Source organism: Peromyscus maniculatus, chromosome 10 (genome assembly GCF_049852395.1).
Source record: "Peromyscus maniculatus bairdii isolate BWxNUB_F1_BW_parent chromosome 10, HU_Pman_BW_mat_3.1, whole genome shotgun sequence".
Lineage (NCBI taxonomy): Eukaryota > Metazoa > Chordata > Mammalia > Rodentia > Cricetidae > Peromyscus > Peromyscus maniculatus.
Window position 1 is genome coordinate 100,223,496 of NC_134861.1, and position 27,432 is coordinate 100,250,927.

The following is a 27,432-nucleotide window of genomic DNA, read 5'->3' on the forward strand; positions in this document are numbered from 1 at the left end:
GAGCGTGGGAGGAGGGAGAGGGGCGTGGGAGGAGGGAGAGGGGCATGGGAGGAGGGAGAGCGATAGCAGCCGACTATCTGTGGTGTTTTTAAGCCAGTATCCGTAGGGGTGGACTCCCAGTTCAGAAGAGTCAGGGAAAGAGGAAAAAGAAGAGAGAGAGCAATAAAATCAGATAACCAAAACAATGGCAGCAAACCGGCATGGTGATGTATGGTGTGTGACTCCAGCACTGGAAAGGCTGAGGCAGGAGGATCACAAATTCAAGGCCAGCCTGAGCTACACAGTAAAGTCATGTCTAAACAAACAAACAATCAGTATGTCAGTGTCTTGGTTCCTTTTCTGCTTTGTGACAGAATACTCTGACAAAAGCCATTAAGGGGGAAAGGATTTGTTTCAGTTCACAGTCCCAAGTTATATAGGTTATAATCCATCATGACCAAAAGACAAAGGATCAAGAACTCCCCATAAGAGGAAAAGCATTCTTATCTTTCTGCCCTTTCTTAAGTTCTTTCTTTGTTTTTACTATAACTGCCCACCGGGAAGACCTGCATGGCCAGGAGGAAGTACCGTTATCTCCAGGAGACAGGAAGCCTGTGGAAGGCAGAAGTCATGGTTTTGTTTGTGTGGGTTATGTTGTCTCTTTTTCCATTTGTTTTCTTCTCTAGACAGAGTCTCACTGTGTAGCCCTGGTTGGCCTTGCACAAAATTCCGCTTTATAAAAGCTAAGACAATTGGTTCTGTGTGTGAGTGTATGTGTAGGTGTGTGTGTCCTTTGGTGTTGACAACAGCCTGGGTGTCCCCGCTCAGAGCCACACACCTTGTGTTTTGAGCTGGTTCTTACTGGGTAGCTGGGGATTGAGGATGAGACTAGGCTGGCAGGTCAGCAGACCCCAGAGCACTTCCTGCCTTGGCCTCCGCAGATGATAAGTGCAGGCTGCCCCCTCTGCAGATGGTAAGTGCAGGCTGGCTGCCCCCTCACTTTACTGACAAGCTTTTATTAGATCCCCTTTTTTGCTTTCCTTGTGTATGTTTAATTTGTTTTGAGATAGAGTCTCAACTTTGGCCAATGTTGTCCTGGAATTCACTCTGTAGCCCAGGTTAGCCTTGAACTTGAAGTGATGGATGTCCTGCCTCTGCCTCCTGAGGACTGAGATAACATTCACCCACACACTCAGCATAATTAGCCAAACTATCGAATGTGGTGCTTTACATCCATTCCTCATTATCACTTCCCAAGGGGGCTTCTAAAGACATTTCCCCCTCAAATCACCCTGCCCCATGAAAATTTAATATGTTTGTAATCTCTGCATATCTATGTTTTATGAATAAAATGTGAGGCTCTTCTACCCTCCCAAGAACCAATTTTCACCCCTTTAGCGAGAGGTATTTGAGGAATGCACAGTCTCCATGAATGTTATGGAAGAATATTACTCAGACTTTCCCGATGATTCTCAAGCCAAGGCGTTTTGATTTCACAGCTGCCTGCCTCTCAAACATCACATGGTGACGACGCCCACGCTACTCCTGTGGGGAGAGGAAGATGCGTTTATGGAGGCTGAGATGGCCGAAGTCACAAAGGTTTATGTTAAAAACTATTTCAGACTCACCATTTTGTCAGAAGGTAGCCACTGGCTTCAGCAGGACCAACCTGACATAGTGAACAGGCTGATATGGGCATTCCTAAGAGAAGAGACAAGAAGAGAATGACTTTATCGCCGATGAGGAGTCTATAATGGAATCTCGAAAACCTCTTAAACCTTGTTCTTCAACTTACATTTTATTAGAAAAAAACCCTGTTTTAATATGCTTGATTATAAATAAATATAGTGAAAGATGGTATTGAAAAAAACCTATGTAATTTTTTTCACTGTCTATTTCTGCACAGAGAAACATCTGCCTTAAAATAATAGTTATACAAAAAGGTAATTGGGAAAAATGGCTCAGGTTTGGCTTCTTGCTTTATCATATTAACATATGGTGCCTTTTATAAATATACATGAATATGAGCTGTGTAGTATAAAAGGCAGATCTGCAATGCGAACATTTTAATTTCATTGTTAAAACATTATTTTTTACTATTTTTTTAGCCAATAAAATCCCGTCATCAACTCCTGTGGATTTATAATATATAAAGGAATTTGAATGTAAACTTAGCTAGATGAGTATTTCTGAAAATGGGCCTTAAGTTCTATTTGTGATGAATGATTAAACTATTTGAAATTGGTACATGCTATAACAACCAAGTAGGAAAACACATTTTTACCCCTTCAATGCAGTTAGAAATGAATACTGTAATTCCTTTGTACACTAGTACAAATTTTACAGGACAAGATTTTTAATTTTTTTCAAAGCTGATGTACATTGTCTAGAATAAAGGCCTGCTACATTGTAGACATTCAGATATCTTCTTAGTGAATAAATGCAGTCTCAAGACCCCAGCTGATGTCAAATTGTAGATGAACAAACCCTATATGATCAATAACTTCTCCTCTTAATTAAGCCCTCACCATCTACTGTGTCCATAACTCTTTCAGTCTGAGGTATGATAACCAAACAGCATTAATCTCTTTTTCTCTCTCCCATGTTTACAGTTTTTTTTTTTCTTTTTGGTTTTTCGAGACAGGGTTTCTCTGTGCAGCTTTGCGCCTTTCCTGGAGCTCACTTGGTAGCCCAGGCTGGCCTTGAACTCACAGAGATCCGCCTGCCTCTGCCTCCCGAGTGCTGGGATTAAAGGCGTGCGCCACCAACACCCAGCTACAGTGTTTTTTTTTTTTTGTCATGGAAAACATTTCCCTTTTCAATTAGAAGTAGTATTTACAGGGCTTCTCTTTGGCATTTTGGGGGCCATTAGTGAGTGAAATTAAGTAACATTGAGCAAAATGCAGATTTTATTTTACATAAGTGCTGCACATCAGAGCAGTTGATCTGAAAGTTGGCTGGATAGATCCACATCAGCCTGACTATCCCAGACAGAGATAATTTACATCTCCAGAAGGGATGAAGCTGAACAGTGGAGATTTTATCACACCACTCAGACTATTGTACAATTTAAAACATTTATGCATTATTTCTGTGTTCTCACTTGATTTTTTTAAATTTCACTTAATATTTTTAAACCCTGGTGGACCACAGATAATTGAAACCATGAATGAGGGGCCAGGGACTAACTAATGCAATATGTTATAATCAAATATTACACCACACCACATCAGGCACATGGAATATAAAAGAAAGATGGCGTGATAACTTTTTCTAAGAACTATATACAGAATGAAAACTGAAAGAGGGGCTGGAGAGATGGCTTAGGGGTTAAGAGCGCTGCCCGCTCTTCCAGAGGGCCCGGGTTCAATTCCCAGCACCCACATGACAGTTCACTGTCTGTAACTCCAGTTCCAGGGCATCTGGCACCCTCGCACTAATACACATAAGACAAAAAATTAGTAAATTTTTTTTTTAATAGGAGAAAGCTGAAGGTAGAAATGAACATTGTAGTCACAGGAGAGGGGGCAGTGTGACTCCAGTCTGCTGCTGCCCACTGTCTTGGGATGTCTTCTTTGGCAAAGGAGACATTTATGAGCATTTGGCAAGTCACAGTACCCTAGTGACATTTCCTTCATTACAGACAGTCCTGATAGTGACAGGAGAGTGTGGAGTGTCCTCAGAATTCTTACTGTGCCATAGCAACAATAAAAGCTCAGTTTGTTTATGAACATTATGCTGGAGGCTCATAACAAAAGCATAAGGTAGGGAGTATCATCAGCAATGGAAAGATAGGAGAAGAAGTTTGACGTGTAACTTGTCCCCGTGTGTGAATGCTGGCACTGGGAAGTGGCCTTCCAGTGGCTGACACCTTGCTTATCAAGCTTTGGTATCCATAGCACTCTTCCTGGTGTATGGCTAACCTAATGTACGTCAACAGATGGAAACTCAGGGGCTTAAATAATCATTTTAGTTCAGGGAAAAGGAATTCAAATTAGAAATTAGCAAACATAGCAGGAATCCTCAATACAGCATTGCCAAAGTCAAGAATGCTACCAGGTCTAGAAGAAAGCCTGGTTCGCACTGACTGGGCTTCCAAAGGACAGCATCAAAGAAGGGACATGTCCTGGAGACTGTGTTGACATAGTAAAGTAGATCTTACTTTATTCAAAGCCCACTTACTGACAAAGTTGATTTTATAGTTTTTTTTCTCATGTAGTATCAGTTTAGAGTGTTGACTGGGTCATATAGGCTGATCTTAACATTATAAATGAGCACAGCCATAGCTGATGGGAATGGCAGAAGTCACAAAGCCAGCACAGCTGCTTGACAAAGATCCAGCAAAGCTGAGCCGCATGATGGCCGCCATGCCACCTTTGGTTTTCATCTCCACCTGTTGCATACTTGGGGGACTTTTAATATTTGTACAATTGGAGGATATTGGGTCAATGGAAATTTTCTTATGAATCATTTATGCCTTCTCCCAGGAGTATTGCTTCTAAGCCTCCCCAGGAAAGTCCTGAACATAGTACCACTTCCTCTTGTAAGGAGACATCCTTATCTACTTGAAGGTCTTCTTTACACCTTGGAGGTTATAATACACATAAAGAAGCCAGAGGTCTCTTTATGAGGCTATGAGACAGTCTTGAAACATTTGTCCATGTACTTACTCAGGAACAAGGTAATCAAAACAAAGTAAACTTGAAAAGATCAACATGATTTGGTGGGCTAGAGGAGTTACCCACAGATCAGATTGTAAGCCTCTTTCCACTGTACACTCAGGTAATTATGTGGCATATACAGCAATAAAGTTAGACTAGCTGGTTACCTCCACCCCATACAGAAACTTATTAATAAACAAAGAATGAAGTAAAAGTGATATAAGAATGAGATGTCAGGACCTCCCTTTCTTAGAAAAGTTAGCACATGCAGAGTCACTGTGGTGTCACATGACCAAGGAACGACAGAATGCCAGGATTAGACATATAAAAATTTTATGAATATATAAAATGTAAACATTGTATTATGCCAGAATTTGAATAATAACTGCAGTAGCTTTGACTTGAGACTTTTCTTGGGCACTCTGACCACTAAGAGTTAATAATACACTGCTTAGGACATGGCAAAATGCCCAGGGTATCTTGAAGATTTTGTTTTGGTCTAGTGTCCTTGTAGCAACCAGAGCTACCAGACTGAGAACAGGCTGTCATATGCCTCTAGATTCTTAAAAACTGGATTACGGGTTAATGAGTAAAAATGATAATTGTTTATTAATGATGACAAAACTTGAGGGAAAATGATTGGAAATGACAACTCTGTTCTGTCATAATTTATTAATCATGACTAAAAGTTATGCAAAAGAAAGTGAAACACATGTCCAAAACCAAAAATGATATGATCTGTGTTTTGGAACTACATGAATCTATGCCTGCTTACTGAATTCTGTATGTATAAAGAAGCACTTTGGCTGCTAGTCAGTCAGGCTGCAAGATTCTCACCACTACCCTGGCCTGGCTCACCTCCTTCCCTCGCCAACTCCTTACATCATCCTCTGGTGGGACCTGTCCACTGCCGGGGATGCTCCTGGTAATAAATCCCACATGCCATGGTCAATTCTGACCTATTAGAATTAATGTGCTCTAATTTTTCCTTTTTGAATTATTAATTTTCTAAGTGGTGGGTTTCATTATGGCATTTCACTCACATATGTCATGCTTTTTTCACACTCACCCTCCCCCATCCCCTTTGTCCTCCGCTTCCTACTGGTCCCCTTCCTTCCATATAAAGCCCTCCTACCCTCAGGTCACAGAGTCCATTACCCTCTCTCCCCCACCTCTTCCTCTCTTCAAATCTATTCCTCCCTGAATTTCTATGTGTATGGAAAAGTGCTCATGACCCAAGTGTTTAAGGTGCCATTACTTAGCCTTCTTAGCCTAAAGAGATATGACCATCAGCAAAGAAATCATTCTGTAGGGACAATGGATGAATTTCATGAGTTTTCAAAGCAGCCCATAGCAAAACTTACTGGCATTATCACTTAAATTTGAAAGTTGTAATTAATATTTATTCATTCAAATTAGTATCTCCTTAGTAAGTATATATGAATAAGTACCAGACATTGTTATGTGAAAAATTTAAACCGTACCTGTCAAAACAACACACTGTGGTGTTGTCTTGATGAGATCCTAATTCCCCTGTGATTTTTTTTCTGATTTCTAAAGGTAATGCATCATTTCCTATTAACCAATAATTGGCTGTAAGAGTGCTAATTATGTGCAAATGGAAATGGTTCCTGAATGTGGGGAAAGGGATACTCACATGCTGAGAAGCAGGCGTCATGGCTCATCTGACCCAGCGCAGACTGACCACAGACACCACCGAGTTGGAGGTGTGGGACAGCGGGATTGCCCGGGAGGTGAACAGGTCCTTATTCTCCCCGGCGGTGGCCAACCCCTTCATGCAGCACACTCACCTCAGTGCTTGGCGCTGGGCCTGCACTATCCTCCTGGGGACCGTGCTGGTACCTGTGCGTGTGTCCTGCATCGCCTTCCTCTTCATCTTCCTCTGGCCGATGGCCACACTCACCACCATTAACTTGCCTTCTCAACCTACCAAACCCATGAAGAGTTGGCGGAAACATCTGATGAAGCCGGCGCTCCTCTTCCTGTTTCGTATGACGTTCTTTCTTGCCGGGTTCCTGATTAAGGTGAAGGGGAAAAGGGCCACCAGAGAGGAGGCCCCCATCTTCGTCACCGCGCCACACTCCACCTTCTTTGACGCCATCGCCGTCATTGTGGCAGGGCTCCCTTCTGTGGTCTCTGCAAGTCAGAATGTGCAGATTCCATTGGCTGGGAAATGCCTCCTGTCAACTCAGCCTGTGCTTGTGAAACGCGAAGACCCTAATTCTAGAAAGACTACCCGGAATGAAATCCTGACTCGAGTGATATCCAAAATGAAGTGGCCGCAGATTCTGATTTTCCCGGAGGGAGTATGCACCAATCGCTCCTGTCTGGTCACGTTTAAACTAGGAGCCTTCTCCCCAGGCGTCCCTGTGCAGCCGGTGCTGCTGAGGTACCCCAACACCCTGGACACCGTGACCTGGACCTGGCAGGGGTTCACAGGCTTCCAGGCATGTATGCTAACTCTGAGTCAGCCCTTCACTAGAGTGGAAGTTGAGTTTATGCCTGTTTATATCCCGAGTGAAGAAGAGAAGAAAGACCCCGTCCTTTTTGCCAACACAGTCCGAATCAACATGGCAAATGCTTTGAGACTCCCTGTGACGGAACACACTTTCGAAGACTGCAGACTGATGATTTCTGCTGGTGCCCTTCAACTACCCATGGAAGCTGGTTTGGTGGAATTTACGAAAATCAGTCAGAAATTGAAATTAGATTGGGACAATATCCACAAGCACTTGGATAAATATGCTGCAATTGCAGTCTCCTCAAAAGGAGGCAAGATTGGAATTGAAGAGTTTTCAAATCATTTAAAACTCCCAATTTCAGAGCCCTTGAGACAGCTTTTTTCTCTCTTTGACAGGAATCACGATGGCACCATAGACTTCCGAGAGTATGTGATAGGTCTAACTGTCCTGTGCAACCCTTCCAACACGGAGAAGATTCTGCAAATGTCATTTAAACTTTTTGATCTTGATGAGGACGGCTATATAACAGAACAAGAGTTAACAACTATACTCCGTGCAGCTTTTGGAGTGCCAAACCTAGATGTTTCCACACTCTTTCAGCAGATAGCTGGCAAGGATTCAGCGCAAGTGTCATACATGACCTTTAGGAAGTTTGCCCTGAAGCATCCAGCCTATGCCAAATTATTTAATTCATACCTAGACCTCCAGGCAGCCTATGTATATTCATTACCACAAGAAGTAAAAGTGCATCTGTAGCATTAAAAAATGTTCAGGTCATTTTGGAAACAGGGGAAGAACTTTTAGTTGGAAACCATGAACTAAATAAAAAAAGTATCAATTGTGGAAAAGCTCAGTGGTTTTTACTCTAAGTGGCACAGATACTGTCCTCAAAAAGCAACTTGGGGAAGAAAGTGTTTATTCCCATCACTGAGGGAAGCCAGGGCAAGCATTCAAGCAGGAGCAGAGATGAGAATCATGGAGGGAAGCTGCTTACTGGTTTGCTTCCCCGTGGCTCACTCAGCTTCTTTTCTTATACAACTCAGGACCACTGGCCCAGGGAAGGCACCATTCAGAGTGGGCTGGGACCTCCCACATCAATCAGTAATCCAGAAAATGCACCACAGACTTGTCCATAGACCGGCCTGATGCAGAGAATTCTTCAGTTGAGATTCTCTCTTCCCAAAGGACCCTGTTTGTGTCACGCTGGCAGAAACTAACCAACACAGATATTTAATCATATTTAAAATACACTTGAGGAATTTCAATTAGGTTTTTATAATACCTTTTGTCCCCCTTAAGATAATGTTTGTTGGGCACAATGGCACATGCCTGTAGTGCACAGAAAATAGAGGCAGGAGCACAGCTTTGCAACCTAACACATAGATAGATTTATAGCTTGCTTGCCCCCAGGGTTTTTCTTTAAATCGATAATAAATGGTCCTCAAGCTCCTGTTTGTTTTCATTCTTAAATTATTTTAATAAGATTAAGAACCCCAATGAGGGGACCCTGATTTGCCAGGTATCATATAATGTCTCCACTGGGACTCCCTAGGATTTCTGGTAACATCTTTCCTGCCTTTTAATTCTTTAATTGACAGAGAAAACATCCCAAGAAGGCATTAAAAGAATTCTATATCCTACCATAGAGATATTTGCTCAACCATGTTTGGTGATGCTTTATTCACAATGTATAAGAAATGGAATCAGTCTACATATAGAATGGATAAAAATGTGTATATACACGTGAGGCCGTGGGAAGGAAGCCACTGAAATGGCCACTCCTTCATCAGGAGGAAGGTGTGTGTGTGTGTGTGTGTGTAAAAGAGAGAGAGAACAGCCAGAGGCATCTGGAAGAGCCCAAAGCAGAGAGAGAAATAAAACAGACTGGACACAGCTAGGGTCATCTGCTAGAGAAGTGAGAATAGTGAGGGCAGGTGGAAGAAAACCTTGCTTTTATACAGAGAATGGATAGCTATTTGGGAGGAGCGAAGCCTGGGAGCCACAACAGCCTGGGAGCTAGCATTGTGGAGGAAGAGTGGGTATGTGTGAGAAGGGCCGGGAGGCTAGTGTGGATACTGAAATGTATACTGGATACTTGTAAGGAACTGTAGGGGGCTGGAGGTTAGCATGGGTTTTGAAATGCTGATGGGTGCCATAGGTGTATACCAACAGAGAACCATACATCCCTTCTGCAAGAGGCAAGGGAAATGACTCCTTTTGGCACACAAGGAATGTGTTTCACAAATTCCTGAGAAATTCTGTCTTTAATTTAAGCAGCAGAAATCTTTTTACAGTTCATCTTAAGCTGATCCTAGACTCAACTTTGGACCAAGTCAGTGGGCCTGCCCTTTGGGAGTGCTTGGGATACCCTTTGGACCTGACAATACATAATGGAATTTTATTCAGCTGTAAAGAAAAGTGAAACTATGGAAGAGTCCAGAGCACAGATAGCCAGTAGTAGACTGAACATGGCCAGCAAACTAGACCTGGCCATGAGAAGCAGGAGCAGAGCAAGAGCGAGAGACAGAGGGGGGAAAAAAGGAGTATGGCCAAAGAGCCAGGTTATAAAGAGAATGAGTAGCTGGGGGGAACAGAAGGCCATGGACGCTAACATGGACTCTGAAATGTGTAACAGGTAATAATGGCACTGACAGCGTGGAGGCCAGCATGACACAAAAACAGCCATTTGTCCCTTCCGCCAGCGACAAAGGAGAGGCTCCTTTTGGTAGAGGAAAACTGGCTTCACAAGTTCCTGAGGAATGTTAACTTTTGTTTAACCACCGTAATTTGGGGAAATGGAGTTTCCTTTGTACCTACACACTGAAAGTTTGCACTAATAAAAGCGGATCCTAGCTTGGGATCTTTAGAGTTGTGTGTTCAACGTAGAATACCATAAAAGCCATACAACTTAAAAAGGACTACTGGTGTGGGGGAGCCTCTAAAGGGGGACAGATAATGTAACAGTGGTGATATGGAAACAAAAACGGGGTAAGGGGAGTCAAGCAGGCATGAGCGTAAAGAGCCATGGTAGGAGGGTTAACTCTCAAGTTTATCTTAACCAAAAGCATTTATTACTCAAAGCAGAGCTTCAGGAAGGTGTAATGAACATAGTGAGAAATGCCTTTTAGACACGCAAAAGTAGCTTAGTCAGGATCCTCACTGCACCCAAGGCTGCACCTGAACCAGAAGCCAGGGACATCACTCACTCAAGATGACCAGACACAGGCCTAGAACCTCAAGACGCGGTCTGGGCAGTACGTAAACAGAGACAGGGACCAAGAGCAATGCTCTGCTCTGCTCCGCATATCTGCAGAGACCGTCACCGTGGTCTGCCCTGCGGCTGGACAATCTCCCCCAGGATCCTGAGTCTCGAATCAGAGACTGTTAGAAACTGGACCCGACCTTCACACAGGTGAGCAGCTTTGGGAAGAGAGGCTGAGGACCGCAGTTAGGAATGTGAAGTTTCCGTGATGACCCTCCGCAAAATAAAACATACACCCAGGCGTATCTGTATCTCCCTTCTTGCTCGCGACCTAAGACTCTACCGGGAAAGTCTGGTGAGCCCGTCCTTCGTGGATAAAGAGGACAGAGGACGCAGCCCTCCACGGAGAACAGAATAAAGAACCTCCTTAAAGAACAGAATAAAGCTCTGGGGACTTCCTCTTCCCGGACACCAGGAGGGCGCCAGCCGGCCGCTGTCAACAGAGCGAGTGCGCCTGCGCGCGGCGGAGCCCGGGTCACGTGACCGCGGGCTCCTGGTACCGCGTCCGCCGCCTTTAGGGCCCCGGCTGCACACGCGGCGGGGCGGGCCCTTTGCTCCGGGGGGCGGGCTCGGCGGCGCGGCGGGGCGAGCGGGAACGCCCCCCTCCGGTCGCGCGGGGCCTGGCACGCCGGGCTCCGTGGTCGACATGGCCCACTGTGCAGCGGGCGGCGCGGCCCCCGCGGCGCTTCTGAGGTCCCCGGGCCCTGGCAGGAAGGGGCCGCCCCGGAAGGGGCCCGGGGAGCGGCGCCGGCTGAAGGCGGTGGTGTCGGAGCAGCTCAGCCGCGACGTGCTCAGGTAGGAGGCGGGAGCGGCGCAGCTCCCTCCCTCCCTCCCTCCCTCCCCGCCTCGCTCTGGTGCCCAGGCACCTGTGGGGCGCTCGCCCGGCGCCCCATCTCCCCGAGCGGCTCTGCCCGACCGAAGGGACCAGTGTCAGCGCTGCAGACCCCACACACCGCATTCAGGAGGACAGACATTCCAACTACAGGGATGCGCAGCCGCGCCGCCGGTTCGTGCCCGAAGATTTACACACGGGCAGCGGGCTGTTGTTGAGGTCGAACGGCGTCCAGGCCCTGGAACGTAAACCGTGTCCTTAAAAAGTTGTGAGAAAAGGATGCGATTAGGAAAACGAGTGTTCACTTGGAACGAAGGACAGGACAACATGCTTCTAACAGGGGCCCGCGCAGGGTCACAGCGACCATTAACTCCTAGTCTGCCATTACGGGTCCTCCTCCCCATCCCCATTCCCCCTCCCCTCGCTTCTGTCAGGAAAACAATGCCAAGTGGGAAAAATAACCCTGGGTAACAGCTATGCTAAAAGAACTCCACTGGTGTATTTAAAATAATTCTGGCACTATCTTTGCTGTGCAAACACCCAGTCTGCCCAAGTGGCCAAACTTGCAGTCTCTTGTCTCTGTTTAAATTGTTCAGAGTGCAACCCGGGGATTTAAGGATGACAGCGACTGTGAAATGCCTTAGTCTGAGGTGTGTACACATTAGTAAAATCTGTTCGTGGCCAGCTCTGCCTTGGGCATTAATTAGCCGTAGCCAGACACATGCGAAGGGTGGAGAGTGATTTCTCAGTGGGAAGGCTTATTTCTATAACGATGTGGGTGAAGGGAACCAAACGCAGATCCTCTGCAAAACCAGTATGTACTTCTAACCTCTGAACCATTATTTCTCTGACCCCTGTTCTACAAATCTCTCTTTTGTTTTTTTGTTTGTTTTTTGGGATCTATATGTTACCAAGAAAACCAACCTTCTCTTCTTTGGATTTATAGTCTCGTTAATAAAATAATTTAAAAACAGACTCATAGGCAAGCTGTAAATCTTGTCAGGTGCCTGGGTCTGAGAGAGCTGTCGGGCCCCCCAGCAGAAGACAAGTACCAAGAGATGTGTGGGGTCTTTCCAAAGAAGAGTGAGAAAGCCTGGAGTGTCTAGGCCAGTGTCTAAAAGAAAAGGGTAGGAAGGAGGAAAAGTTAATGAATTTGGACTCAGAAAAGCAGGAAAGCTGCTTTCTGCTGTTATGGGGAGCCTGCCCACCAGAGATGACCACTCAGTTTATAGCCAATGGAAACTAGCACTGTGAGCTGGGACTACACTTAGGTATTCAGGGATCTAAGTGTCGTCCTGAGCATTTATAGCAAGGGGCTCTTAAAGGCAAAACCTGCAGCTGCAGGGGGAGTTTCCTCACAAGCAATCACTGTAACAGAGGTTAGCTGCAGGGGAGGTTTGCACAGTTTAACAGAGGCTATGTTAGCTGGGCCGCCTTGACTTCGGGTTCCTGCACTGGAGCTGGGTAACTTTTCATGTGATTTTCTACTGAGGAGATCAAATTCTAGTTAAGCCTGAAATGGCTTCAGCAAGGATACAAGATGGAGGAAGCTCTGCCTTCATGCTGCAAGTAGCTGCACTGAGGGTGGGCTCCTGGGGAGGACACGCGTGTCGTCTCACGACCACTCCTTCCCTGGAGCAGGGAAGGGTGTGCACTCTTGGAGAGCTACCACTTGGTCCCCAGATTATCATAGACTGTCTTGCAGAAGTTACCTTGCTTAAATAAGGTATTAAGCTAACGCCTTAGTATGCAGCCCAGTTCAGATGAGATAGAGGTGTTGGGATATATGGCAAAAACCAGGGTCATATAAGTAGATTTGACTGTGTCCTGGCTAGTTTTATGTCAACTTGACACAAGCTAGAGTCATCTGAAAGAAACCTCAACTGAGAAGATGCCTCCATAGGATCCATACTAGGCATTTTCTTAATTAGAGATTGATGGGGGAGGGCCCAGGCCATGGTAAGCAGACTGAGCAACACAGGAAGGAGCACCCCTCCATGGCTTCCGCATCAGCTCCTGCCTTCAAGTTCCTGCCCTGTTTGAGTTCCTGTCCTCACTCCCTTCAGTGATGGACGACGCTATGGACGTGTAAGCCAAATAAACCCTTTCCTCCCCATGTTGCTTTGGTCATGGTGTTTCATCACAGCAACAGTAACTCTCACTAAGACAGACTGTTTTATCTGGAAGATGTCTGTGGTCGTGGCAGACAAAACAGCAGCATGTGAGGATAAACAGACAGACTAAAACTGTAGATAGTAGCTGTCTTTCTCTACTTAAATGTTTGGGGTGGACTCTGCAGGTAGTTTGTAGAGCTATTGGTGTTTCTAAAAAAAATCAGAATTAACATCTAGATCTTGACTTTGAGAAAAAGAGAAGTCAGAAACAAGTCAGCTACGAGATTTTGTGGTAGTTGGGGATGCCATACTGACAGTGGGAATGGAGGGTTAACAGGGTTGTTGACTGAACACAGGTGGGCCGGCTGAGAAAGAAGACAGTGGGCAGAGGCTCCAAACCTAAGACAACTGACTGTGTCATGCATATTCAGGAAGACAAGTAGAGATGCATCTGAAGAGATGAGCTGACGAGAGAAACAGGGCAAGCAACTACAGATTAAAGGTCGGTGGCGTCACCAGCATCCAGTTATCCAAACCAGAGATTTTCCACTGTCACTTCTATGTCCAGTCAACTCTGGTTTTATTACCTGCGTTTTAAGTTCATCCTCTGCCGCCACTGACCCTCACCTGGCTCGTGCTCCTGGGGTCATGTTTGTACTGTAAAGGAGTTTGCGTCCTCACTTCAAGTCCCGCTCTGCCCAACGAATGACTGATCACTAAAAGGTGGATTTCAAGCAGTTGACTCTGCTCCAGGAGTGGGGTCTGTTAAGTTCCTCTCCTCTTCTTCTCCTCCATGTCTGCAGCTGCAGAGTGAGACTCCAGGGTGTGTTTTTGCCTTTAAACCCCCTTGCTGTGTGCCACCCCCAAGCACCCTGTGGATCATTTGTACTTACGTTGTAAAGAACAAAGCCAGAAACCCCCTCCTGCTTTGCTTTCCTGACCAACTCTTACAAAGTCTTTAAAGATCACATTTAATAAAGTACCTCATATACAGTCTTGCGTGGTGTCTTGTCTGGGTGGATGGGTTGGGGTCAGGGAGTTTGCTTGCTTTTGGATGTATCATGTTCTTTCAATTTCCAGACCTGGTTTTCTCTTCTATACTTAAAACTCCACGGGGTAAGCACTACGTTTTAGTCTTTCAGTTGTCTTCATGTTCTTGTTACACAGTTCATACTTACACAATGTTTAGTAGTAACTAAACTTTAATAGGAGTCCAAAATGCTTTATATAGGTTATGCTCTGATTTGAATATTTGTCCTCTCCAAAATACAAGTTGAAATTTAACTATCATTGGAGCAGTAGGTCCTTAAATGGTGATGAGGCCTTGAAGGTTCCATTCTTGGGGGTGAAACTGGGTCCCTTATTAAAGAGTGAATTTGGGGCTGGGGAGGTGGCTCAACCATAAAGTGCTTGCCGTTCAGACATGAAGATGAGGAGTTCAGTGTCCCAGAACCTACGTAAAAATGCTGGACATGGTGTCACACACTGTAACCTCAGAGTGAGCCAGCCTCTGGTTCAGGGGACCATCTGTCTCAAAGTGTAGAGAACCATTGAGGAAGAGACTTGACATCAACCTTGACCCATGTGGATGGGTGCACCCACGTTGGCCCTCTTTGGTCTCGCTTGCCTTCTTGCCTTCCACCTTGTGATGATGAAGCGTGGAGGACCTCACCAGATATTAGTATCTTGAGACCAGAAGTTGCTAGCCTCTGGAACTATGAGCCAATAAACCTGTTTGTTGTAAATGTCTTGTCTGTGGTATACTGTCACAGCAATATAAAATAGACTGTGGCAGGTCCGATCAGTACATAGCAAAGAGAAAGGTGGAAATAAGCTGGGCATTTGTTCCAGTCTGCTTTTCCTCTAGCTTTTAGTTCTGGGTGAGCCAGTAAGCACTCAGTTTTACTGATGTTTACTGATGTTGCTTCCTTATTCACATTAGAGGGGGGCTAGGGTCATTAGGGAAGCTGGGAAGGAGAGAGGAACAAATTTAGTGTATAATTTGAGTTTTCACATAAAATTTGAAAAAAACACTTCTGTTGTTAAACTTTGAATAAGTTTGATTGTAGTATATTATTGTATGCATTCTATTTTATCAGTAAGTAATGTGCCTAATATATAAATCAAACCTTACAGCAGGTATGTATGTCTGGAGAAAATATCCAGGCTTGGTGCTGTGCATTATGGAGTGGGCTTTTAATATATTTGTGAGGATAAGAGGGTTCTTCTGTAAGTTACCTAAATGATCAGCCTCTTTATCTCCTGGGAACTTGCCACATGAGAAGACTTGGCTCAGTATGGGCCTCTAGAGTAGGAAGTCTGTGTATCCATGTGGCCAGCACAACACACTCTGTATAACTTTAAGCTAGTTACCTTTGAAAATAATCTGTGGAAAAAAAAACTGACTAAGCTAAAACACGTTTGTGAAGTTTCCAAAGCATCTGTGCTCTGAGGCATTTGTTTTCTTTAGTAAAATGGGATCTGTGGACAAGCAGATACTGAGCTCGTTCTGTGGACTAATGACGTGCAGTTCTTGCCCTTTGGGAATTCATTACCTAGTGGGGAGAGATGCATAAAAATAATGATGATGCAATGACAGAAGTGCTGTAATAGAGGCGTGGACCTGGTGTCATGGGATTGGGGAAGGAGCCATTAGCCTGGTCTTAGGGGACCTCGAGTGTCATTGGCTGCTTTCCAAGCTTTCACTGTAATGGATATCTTTACCTAGTCCATGATCCTCCTGTGGTGCGTGGGTGTGATTGCCAATTATATCCTGCAATACAGAAATCCTCTGAGAACCCATACCTTGATGATATCGGTGATTTGGCATAGTAAAACAAAGTATTTTACATATGTAGAGAGCAGAAATACATAGTAAAAAAAGAGGCAGATGAATAGATTATGACATTTTCTGCTATTTTCTGTTTCAGTTTACATATACATGAAATCAGTGGGCTTTGCCATAACTACATATGCACACTAGAGATTCAAGTGGGTTTATCTCCTGAGTAATGATTAGAGCATGATTAATTCTGTGGTGGGGATGGGAAAGGGCATAAATGTCACATTCTTGACATCCAAGGCTGCATTTCAGACTTGGTAATTAACAAAAGTGTAATAGTTTCTAACCTGAATTATCTATTGTTATGTTTTGTTTCTTGGTATTGACTTTATACATTTTGGTTCGGTTTTAGTATGATTTTTGAACAATTGATTCATTAATAGTCAGAAGCTAAGTTAACTTTCTGCTCTGTGTTTCCATTATAAAACTCAAGAAGGTACATTTTAAAGGAAAATCAATGTAAGTATCTGTCTTAGGGTTTTATTACTGCATTGAAACACTATGAAACAAAGCAACTTAGGGAGGAAAAGGTTTATTTGGCTTACATTTTCACATTGTAGTCTCACTGAAAGAAGTTAGAACAGGAACTCAAATGAGACAGGAACCTGGAGGCAGGAGCTGATGCAGAGGCCATGGAAGGGAGCTGCTTACTGGCTTGTTCCCCATGGCTCGCTCAGACTGCTTTCTTAAAGAACCAGGACCAACAGCACAGGAATGGATGGCATCACCCACCATGTGCTGGGCTCTCCCCCATCAATCTTTAATTAAGAAAATGCCTCTCAGATGGATCTTCTCAATTGAGGTTTCTTCTTTTAGATGACTTTAGCTTGTGTCAAATTGATATAAAACTAGCCAGGACAGTAGCAGGAAATAAGATTTATTAGTAGAATTAAGAAAATATTTTTTATCTTTTAGTGAAATCCTCTTTGTTTTGACTATAGGTTTTTAGATAATCAGAGTCAAAACCAATATTAAGTGTAGTGTTCTTTAAAATGAACTCAAACAAACTCAGTTTTTCTATAATTATTTCTGTAAAGTTGGTTTCTCCTACCTTTATGTGGGTTCCAGGAAGTCGAATCACCAGCCTCACATGATGAGCACCTTTTCCCTCTGAGCCAGCTCGCTTGGCCTCTATTGTTCCGTTACTTATGTATTTCTAAGTATGGAGGTTGTTTCAAAACTTGTTACCTATTGTAAGCATCACTAATCCAACTATAACCCTTTTCCCCAACAGGCTCTTAAGGGAAGAAATCCACACAGACACTGTTCTTTCTGTTGGTGGTTCTTTGTTCAAAGTGCACAGGGCAGTCTTGTTAGCCAGAGCGCCTGGCTTTCATTTCCACGTCATTGGACAGACGCCGAGGGGCCTAACAAATGAGCTTGTTCCTGTGGACAATGTTGAAGCTTCAGAACTTAGAGCCTTTTTACAGTAAGTGCCTCAGCTACTTCCCTCTTACATCTGAATCTGATAAATAGTTGGCTTTTAAAAAATGTATGTGCATATTTTCCTTATTTCATAATCTAAGAAAAACCTATTCATTTCAATCATTGTATTGCCGGACAGTGGTGGCGCACACCTTTAATCCCAGCGCTCAGGAGGCAGAGCCAGTCGGATCTCTGTGAGTTCAAGGCCAGTCTGGTATACAAAGCGAGTTCCAGGACAGCTAAGACTCACACAGAAAAACCTGTCTCAAAAAAAAAAAAAAAAAAAAAAAAAAGTTAGTATTAGAGACTTAGTATGGCAAAGGCAAACTCAAGACTGATCCACAGCCAGATGTTGTATATGTGCCTGTAATCTCAGCAATAGGGAAATGGAGACATTACATTATTTTTAACCTTTATTTGCCATCATTAAAAGTGATAGGTAAGTGGGCTGGAGAGAGATGGTTTAGAGCACTTGTTGCTCTTGCAGAGGACCTGGGTTCCATTCCAAGCATCCACATGGCAGCTCACAGCCATCCTAACTCTGGTTCCAGGGTTAGCAGCACCCTCTTCTGACCTCTGTAGGCACCAGGCACACACATGGGATTCAGACACACATGCAGGCAAAACATTCATACGCATAAAATACTATAATTCAATATATATATTTGAAGTGATAGGGAAGAGGCAAGCCGTGGTGGCGCTCACTCCTAATCTCCACACTTTAGAAGCAGAGGCTGGTGGGTCTTGTGAATTTGAGGCAAGCCTGGTCTACACAGGACAGCCAGGGCTACACAGAGAAACCCTGTGTCTAAATTAATAAATAAATACATAGTGAACGGCGAGGAAAGATTGGCTCTGTGGCAGCAGGGCAGAGTGAGGAGAGCTCAGCCCTCCGCTGCTGTGCGGTTCCTGTCAGCTTCAGTTTTCTCAGAAGAAGGAAGTTAGAGGAGCTGGCTTTGTGCTTTCTCCCTTTCTCCCTTTCATGGGCTCCGTGCTGGGTGTTTAATCACACTCTGTTAACGTTGAGTGTCATGGTGTGTCGTGGTCATGTAAGCTCCTTGGAGTCGGATTGTCTGACAAATGTCACTTCACAGGTGATCCCTCAGCCGGGGCTTCACATATGGAGAGTACTTATATGTTGCCCCCCCCCAAATTTTTTTAGCAGATTACATTGAAGTTTGTCATTCATAAAGCATAAAGGGCATATTATAATAGAAACCATTGGCTTAGGTTTTCTTTTCTTTCTCTCTCTCTCTTCCTTTTTTCTTTCGACAGGGTCTCACCTTGTAACCCTGGCTGTCCTGGTGCTAGCTCTGTAGACCAGGCTGGACTTAAACTCACAGAGATCTGTCTGTCTCTGCCTCCTGCATGCTGATATTAAAGACATGTACTACCATGCCTTGTCTGATTTAGACTTTTTTTTTAAATAAAACTTTTGATAAAAAAGAATTTTGAATTTTTGCTATATGAAATTCAATTGTTTTATATCCTTTCTTCTGATCCATGAAGCCCCTGAAACTCTTTTATGTTGCTACTTACTCTACAGTAAGTACTTTAGCATGCACTCGAGTTAAGAGTAGAAACAGTTGAAACCATATGTGACTCAGGTGTCATTTGAAAGCAGTGCTTGTTTTATGACCTCAAGATTACAACTAAGATCATAAAATACCTTTGATTTTCCAGGAGGTTTTAACCGTGTGTTTATTGTGAAAGTGCATATGCACATGGAAGAGAAAGAAAGAGGACCTTGGTATTTTCAGTCTAACATCAGTAACAGAACCCGACACAGCACGGCAGTCCCCGCTTCCTCTCTGCTCCAACAGTGGGAGGGCCAATTCTCCTGGTTGTGTTAGCTGTGCTGTCTGCATTGGGGGGGTGGGGGGTGGTGTTTAAGCAGGGCTTTGTTCATGGAGGCTCACATTCGCCCCTCAGGTGCGCGCTCCAGCTGTGTATGTATTTTAATTTATGATTTATTTACGTATTGAGAGGCGATCTCACATGCTGCCCAGTCTGTCCTTGAGTTCTTAGGCTCCGGTGATCATCCCTGTCTGAGGTTACAGCAGAGGCCTCTTAGCTATAGCCATGTATCCTTTAAAAACTGTTTCTGAGATTACAACATTTAGCCTGTAGTCTGATGCTCTGGTATCTGGAGTCTCACTGAGTTTCTCACTGCGTCAGAGGAGAGACTGCCCCTTCCAGGGTTAGTTAATTCCTAGAAGCAGCAAATGAGTTGCCTGTGAACATACCTTTGCAGACCAGCCAACCACGAGTCCCTGCGCACACCAGCATACCTTCTGTTTCCATCTGGTTCTTACATTTTAACGTCCCCCTCTCCTGCACATCCCAGGCCAGGTAGCAGATGGCAAGAGACCAGCCCATACTCATGTGCCTGCCTACATTATCCAAAGCACCACACCCCAACCCTGTTCAATTACCACCTCGTCTTCCTCCTTCCCTCCTACAGAAGCCACGAACGAGGCTTTTGTCTGCTTTCTCCTACCCGATCAGCTCTTGCTTCCCACACGGCCCTGTGTGGGTGCCTGCACCTGTGCCTTGCCTACTATACCTGTGCCTTGCCTACACCTGTGCCTTGCCTACACCTGTGCGGGTGCCTACACCTGTGCCTTGCCTACACCTGTGCGGGTGCCTACACCTGTGCCTTGCCTGCACCTGTGCCTTGCCTGCACCTGTGCCTTGCCTACACCTGTGCCTTGCCTGCACCTGTGCCTTGCCTACACCTGTGCCTTGCCCACAGGGCCCAGAGGAGGCAGTGTTTTCCTCTAGCACTCCACTTACTTGAGACAAAGTTTCTTATCAAATCAGAAACTTGCCATTTTGGCTAGACTGGCTGGCCAGCAAACTCCCAGGATGCACCTGTCTCCACTCCCAAGGTTGGTTATAGGCGTGTGCAGCCATACTCAGCTTTTTTAAGTGTGGCCTGAGACTCTGAACTCAGATCTTCATGCGACAGGTACTCTACCCACTGAGCTGGCTCCCAGCCCCTCAGGTCCTTCCTGTATCCTTTAACGCCTCCAGTCCTCATCATGCCAGCCAGACCTACTTTAAACTCACAACATCAACCTCAAGTAGGTATTTAGTGCCAAGTATCAGCCTTACTATGTGGATTTTGTCCTTTATTCTGTCTACGTAGTGTATAAATCTGATTTTCTTTGAACTACTCCTGAGTCCCTGCAGTACATCTGCCTTGGCTATGTTGTATAATCCTTTTATATGGTGCTACTATTTTGTTGAGGGTGTTTTCTTCTCCTTTCCCTTCTTCTTTTTGAGACAGGGTTTCTCTGTGTAGTCCCAGCTGTCTTGGAGGTTGCTCTGTAGACTAGACCGGCCTTGAACTGACAGAGATGCTCCTGCCTCTGCCTCCCAAGTGCTGGGATTAAAGGCATGTGCCACCAGGCCCAGCTGAGGATGTTTTTCTTATACTAATAATGAACAGTGGCCTATTTCTTTTTTCCTACAATACTTTTGTCTTCTTTTATACCAGTCATTCTGGCTGTAGAGAATGAATTGGGACATATTTCTCTTCTACTTTTTGGGGAAAAAATTGTGAAAGATTAGTGTTAATCTTTAAGAATTTGGTAAAATTTACCAATGAAGCCATCTAGCCCTGGGTTTGTTTGTTTGTTTGTTTGTTTGTAGGACCTCAAGCATGTTAGGCAAATGCTGTACTACATCTTCAACACCACATAATCTGGATGTGATGATACATGCCTATCACCCCAGCACATGAACGATCAGAAGTTCAAAGGTCATCCTATGCTACATAGCGAGTTCAAAACCAGCCTGGGATACAAGAGACCCTGTCTCAAACAAAAAGACCAAAAAAAAAAAAATCACTTTTATTTTGATTAATATTTTATATTTTGCCTTTTAGGATTGTATATTCATCAAACAAAAGCATAAAAAACTATGAAGAGGAAATTCTTAAAAAAATGAAAGTGGAAAGTGTAATGCCAGAAACAAAGCCTGACGTTAGCTTTCAGGACTGTGGAGATTCGTCCACTTGTTCTTCTGGGAAGCATGAAATTCCAGAAGATATTACTGGTGGAGGCAGCAGTTTTATTTCCAGTGGTGAGATATTTTGCTTGATTTTTAAAAACTTTATAGCCACAGATTTAATTATATTCTGATGTAGTAGAGAAAAGCATGCTTGTAAAGCTTCTCTTCTGTTGTTTATTTTAATGAGCATGGAGAAAGGGAAAACACTACTGTGGTCACTTTATCATTTCTCCAAGTCATTGGAGACAAATGTATTTACATACAATTCCACATTTTCTTTCCAGCTACTTCAGCCTCAGTGTTAGCGCTTCTCATTCTAGTCTATTCCAATAAGAAGAGAAGTTTTAGCTGAGAGCTAGTTCTAACACAGCATATGTATTCCTTAAACTACCAGGAAACATAAAAGTTGCCATAGCATGAAAACTTTGTCATGAGGCATTTCAAAAAAGATTATGACCTAATAAAAATAGTAGCCTAGTTTTATGTGTTAAGTGGTTAAGAAACATATAAGTAAGTTGTGTGTAATGTTCATTGTACATAAATACTACAGTGCATATGGTATTGCATCTTGAAAATGAGTAACTGTTCTTGTGGAAATAGATGTCAGAATTCTTGCAGATTGAGAGTTAATTATTGCCGGTTGTAGTGGCGCGCACCGGTAGGATTTGCTGAAGGAGGCAGAGGCAGAAGGATCTTGAGTTCGAGGCCAGCCTGGAGAGTTAATTATTAATTGATGGAGAAAAGAAATTAATTAGATAGGCAAACATTTCAACAGGAAACCTGAGGACTTTGGATCATAGAGTAGACTTTATATTGTTCATAGAGCACCTTAGTGCCAGGTAGCTGCCATCAAATTCATGGGACACTAGAGAGGCCTCATATCACCCTTCCTGTGCAGTGAAATTTCACTATAAAACAACAACAACAACAACAAATTAAGAAATGCTAAGAATTTAGTGTAAATGAAATGATCATGTAGTATCTTATTACTAGCATTTTGTGAGGAATAACAACCAAACTGATTGACTCTTGGTTAGAATTCTTGCTTATTACATTCACCATACCTAATTATGAATAAATGAATATTCTTGATTTTGAAGGAGGCCCATTTATACTAGAATCTCAGAACCCTAAGAACCGCTTACAGACCGGCTGATAGTGTTGTTTTATACCCAGAGATTATAAGGGACCAAGGCCACTCAGAACAGGGGACAAGTGAATGTCTGGTAGCTAGTCATCCTGTCGATAGAGAGCTCTTCCAAGGTTCATTCCCCTCGACCCTTTCTCCATGACGCCAGGGAAAATCCTATAATCCCCTCTACACTGAGTTAAGAGTCTTGTTAATGACTTGATATTTTCCCCAAAGAAATGTGCCCTGCCACCTCTGCGTCTTTCGTCTGTCTCTTAATTCCTGAGTTGTCATTCTGGTCGTCTATTACATCTTTAATTGCGTGCCTGCTTTGTGTACTTAAACACACGAAAGTAAAACAGTGTTCCTGCCCTGAGCCGAGTAGGCAGCACCGGTGGAATGAGGTGCATGTGCTCAGAGAGTACAAATAGAGCGTGTGTAACCTGAACTCACACTTCAGAGAAAGGTGCACACTGGGGGTGACGTCTTTCATCTGTTTTGTGAGTTTGTACTGCCAGGCAAGTCTAACCCTGAGCTGTATCCCCAGCCTTGTTACGCTTTTTGAGACAATGGCTCACTAAGTTGCTTAGGCTATCCTTGAACTCATCCCGAAGTCCATACAAGCCTTATACTTGCTGTCTTCCTGCCTTTAGCAGGAATTCTAGGCCTGTGTGGGCCTGTGTGGGCCTGTGCTGTCAGGCCCTGCAGGAGCACCTTTCAGTTGAATCCCAAAGAAGAACACAAACGAATGCAGCAAAGCTGCGTTAAGAGAATAGTCCATCAGAGTGACCATGACTGACTGTGCCTGGGAGCAGAGAAGTGGGACACGCGTGTATTTGTCTGTAGTGGGGACGGGAAGGGCTAGGATGCAGGTAGAGATGGGAGTTAGAGTTGTATGGAGAGATAACTCTGTGATTGTCCAAAGTTCACAGAGGATTGGTCCCAGGACCTTCTCTCACCCAGGATACCAAAATCTGTGGATGCTTACATGCCCTAAGATATAAAAGGGTGTAGATTTGTGTACAATCTATTTACATCCTCCTGTATGTTCACATTTCTAGATTACTGAGAATTCCTAATACAGTGTAAATGGTTATTAAACTGCGTTTTTTAGGGAATACTGACAAGAAAAAAAGAGTCAGTCCATGTTTAGCTCACATGTAAATATGCCAGCCTTAACTAAACACTGATGGGAGGTGAAGTCAGCAGTGTGCAGATGAATGCTGGAGATACTGAGGATCTATCTGTGAAATGACTGGAGGCCCCTTCGTTTTGTGGATCCAGGCTCTTGCTTAGTACTTGACAAATCCCCTAACTCTGCCTAATGTTTGGCTGTGGGTCTGCATCTGTTTCCATCAGTTGCTGGATGATGCCTCTCTGATGACCATTGGGCGAGGTACCAATCTGACCACAGGTGATGTTCAGTTCAGACTACGTATCTGCTATTGTTCGGAGTCTAAGCTAGGGTCTTCCTTGTAGATTCCTGGGATGCTGTGAGATGGTCTGTATTTCAAATTGCTCTGATTGGTCAATAAATAAAACACTGATTGGCCAGTGGCCAGGCAGGAAGTAGGTGGGACTAACAGGAGAATTGAGAGAACAGGAAGATGGAGAGAGTCACTGCCAACCGCCGCCAGGACAAGCAGCATGTGAAGATGCCGGTAAGCCACAAGCCATGTGGCAAGGTATAGATTTATGGAAATGGATTAATTTAAGCTATAAGAACAGTTAGCAAGAAACCTGCCATGGCCATACAGTTTGTAAGCAATATAAGTCTCTGTGTTTACTTGGTTGAGTCTGAGTGGCTGTGGGACTGGCGGGTGATAGAGATTTGTCCTGACTGTGGGCAAGGCAGGAAAACTCTAGTTACACTGGGAGATTCCCTTGCTCTAGTTTTTAACCTGACCCTGAAATGCACCCCCTTTCTGGTAGTCTCTTTCAGTACTCTCTGCCTTCATCCCCCCTGCCCAACCTGATTGCTCATGTTCCCATTCTGACCTGCCCTTAGTCCACTCATGAAATCTCTATTTTTCCCTTCCCAGGGAGATCTGGGTCGTCGTCCCCCGCCCCCCATGAACCTTCTTTGTTACCTAGCCTCTCTGAGGCTGTGGATTGTAACATAGTTATCCTTTATTTTACAGCTAATATCCATTTATGAGTGAGTACATACCATGTTTGTTTTTCTCAGTCTGGGTTACCTCACTTAGGATGATTTTTTTTTCCAGTTCCATCAATTTGCCTTCAAATTTCCTGATGTCCTTGTTTTTAACAGCTGAGTAATACTCCATTGTGTAAGTGTACCATATTTTCTTTATCCATTCCTCGGCTGAGGGACATCTAGGTTGTTTCCAAGTTCTGGCGATTACAAATAAAGCTGCTATGGACATAGTTGAGCAAGGTCCCTTTGGTATGACTGAACATCCTTTGCGTGTATGCCCAAGAGCAGTAGAGCTGGGTCTTGTAGTAGGTTGATTCCTAATTTTCTGAGGAACCACCACACTGACTTCCAAAGTGGTTATGCAAGTTTGCACTGCCACCAACAGTGGAGGAGTGTTCCCCTTGTTCCACATCTTCTCCAGCATGAGCTGTTGCTTGTGTTTTTTATTTTAGCCATTCTGAAGTGTGAGATCGTATCTCAGAGTCATTTTGGTTTGTATTTCCCTGATGACTAAGAATATTCAACATCTCCTTAAGTGTTTCTCAGCCATTGGAGATTCTTCTGTTGAGAATTCTCTATTTAGATTTGTACCCCATTTTTTAATTCAATTATTTGGTTTGTTGATATCTATTTTCTTGAGTTCTTTATATAATTTGGAAATGAGCCCTCTGTTGGAGGTGGGGTTGGTGAAGAACTTTTCCCATTCTGTAGGCTGCTGTTTTGTCCTATTGATGGTGTCCTTTGCCTTACAGAAGCTTTTCAGTTTCATGAGGTCCCATTTATTAATTGTCGATCTTAGTGCCTGTGCTATTGGTGTTCTGTGCATTCAAGATTATTTCCCACTTTCTCTTCTATCAGGTTCAGTGTATCTAGATTTATATTGAGGTCTTTGATGCACTTGAACTTGAGTTTTGTGCAGGGTGATAGATAAGGATCTATTTACATTCTTCTACGTGCTGATATCCAGTTAGACCAGCTCCATTTGTTGAAGATGCCTCTTTTTTCCATTGTATAATTTTGGTTTCTTTGTCAAAAATCAGGTGTCCATAGGTGTGTGGATTTACATCCAGGTCTTCAATTTGATCCATCTATCTGTTTTTATGCCAATACCAGGAGGTTTTTATTATTGTAGTTCTTTAGTAGAGCTTGAAATCAGGGATGGTGATACCTCTGAAGTTCTTTTATTGTACAGGATTGTTTTAGCTATCCTAGATTTTTTGTTTTTCCTTCTTTCAAGGTCTGTAAAGAATTGTGTTGGGATTTTGATGGGGATTTCATTGAATCTGTAGATTGCTTTTGGTAAGATGGACATTTTTAGTATGTTAATCCTATTGATCCATGATCTGGCCCAGGGCCAGACAGTTTTAACATAGAATTCTAACAACAACATGGGTAAGGGGAAGAGAAGCAAGGGTCTGACACTTGATTTCAGGTGACTTGAGAACCTCTCACCTGTTCCCACCCCGTCAGTGACCACAGTATCTCCAGGAGAACCATCTTGTATGCCAGGCCCTTTACAGATGGACCTCTGGAGGCCCGTCTGTGTCCACTCCATAGCTTAGGAGGTCAGGAACTGAGTATGAAAAAATAATATCAGTACTGCAGAAATTGCTCTTGCTAATTCAATTATTCATGAAGTAAATTCATTTTTGTCATATAGTAAATATATTTGAATCTAACTATATTTTAAGGTTTATATTTAAGGTATATTAGTATTTAATTAATACATATTTCAAAGTAGGAAATAGAAATGATTTGAAATTTTTTACTTTATTTTGAATTGAGATAATTGTGAAGAAAGCTACTTGCAAGCATTAGTGAAATTTAGTGATGTTTATAGTATTAAAGAAGCTATTTTTTGTCTTCTCTTTTAAAGATAATTATGACCTGGAACCTGCATCTGAATTAGGAGAAGATTTGTTGAAGCTTTACATGAAACAGTGTTGTCCCGACATCGATATTTGTGCTGATGGGAAGAGTTTCAGAGCTCACAGGTAAAGACATTGATTGATTGGTGTTGTGGTGTTGGGTCAGAGAAAAGTGGTGTCCTTTCCTGCCTCAGTGCTTTTCAAGCCACAGTTCCTGCAGACCACAGGGCTCCACAGTAGCTGCTCAGGGTCAGAATCTGGCAGTGGAGAGGTCAGCCATCACACAGGCCTTGTGCCTACAGGCTCACACATATGCAAGTTTCAGCCCGAGTAAATCTGCTCAAATCCACATGAAGCTAAGATTTAATCAGAAGAAAATATCCTGCCTAAAATAGGTTTAAAATCGACTGTCACAGAAAATGTATTTAAAAGCAGTTTTTATTTTGTAGGCTTTATAGTAATAGATATAATTTCTACATGAACAGCATATATGAATGCATTTTGGCTCAAATTCTGTGATTCTAAATAGAGGATGTTTATGAATAGCATTGGGTAGGAGATCTGATGTTTCCTTGTACTTTTGAAAAACTTCGTGTTTTAGACTAGATTGCTTAGATAGTCCAGGCTTTTTAGGTTTCAAATTAAACTCTGCTCTCTGTTTT

General features: G+C 43.6%; 3 protein-coding genes across 5 annotated transcripts in view; all 3 read left to right on the plus strand.

Moving 5' to 3' along the window:
- Window positions 1–2,108, plus strand: part of Ephx4 (epoxide hydrolase 4) — a 32,892-nt gene extending 30,784 nt beyond the window's left edge. The window contains exon 7 of the mRNA XM_016004366.3: window positions 1,479–2,108. Coding sequence (XP_015859852.2) covers window positions 1,479–1,707 — 229 coding nt within the window. The 3' untranslated portion in view covers window positions 1,708–2,108. The remainder of the gene's footprint in view (window positions 1–1,478) is intronic.
- A 1,532-nt stretch (window positions 2,109–3,640) lies between these two features.
- Window positions 3,641–7,971, plus strand: LOC102913106 (lysophosphatidylcholine acyltransferase 2B). 2 transcript variants are annotated; one of them, XM_016004364.3, is made up of 2 exons: window positions 3,641–3,743; window positions 6,201–7,971. In XM_016004364.3, exon 2 carries the CDS (start codon window positions 6,317–6,319, stop codon window positions 7,877–7,879), a length of 1,563 nt encoding a protein of 520 aa, XP_015859850.2. In that variant the 5' UTR covers window positions 3,641–3,743; window positions 6,201–6,316; the 3' UTR covers window positions 7,880–7,971. The 2 variants fall into 2 exon arrangements, with proteins under 2 accessions (XP_015859850.2, XP_042113725.2); XM_042257791.2 differs by having other exon boundaries at window positions 3,720–3,907.
- A 2,977-nt stretch (window positions 7,972–10,948) lies between these two features.
- Btbd8 (BTB domain containing 8) overlaps window positions 10,949–27,432 on the plus strand; it is a 70,727-nt gene continuing 54,243 nt past the window's right edge. The window contains exons 1-4 of one of the 2 annotated variants that reach the window (XM_076546932.1): window positions 10,949–11,180; window positions 17,408–17,602; window positions 21,491–21,687; window positions 26,779–26,896. In XM_076546932.1, coding sequence (XP_076403047.1) covers window positions 11,032–11,180; window positions 17,408–17,602; window positions 21,491–21,687; window positions 26,779–26,896 — 659 coding nt within the window. In that variant the 5' untranslated portion in view covers window positions 10,949–11,031. The remainder of the gene's footprint in view (window positions 11,181–17,407; window positions 17,603–21,490; window positions 21,688–26,778; window positions 26,897–27,432) is intronic. The other variant, XM_076546931.1, reaches the window with a different exon arrangement.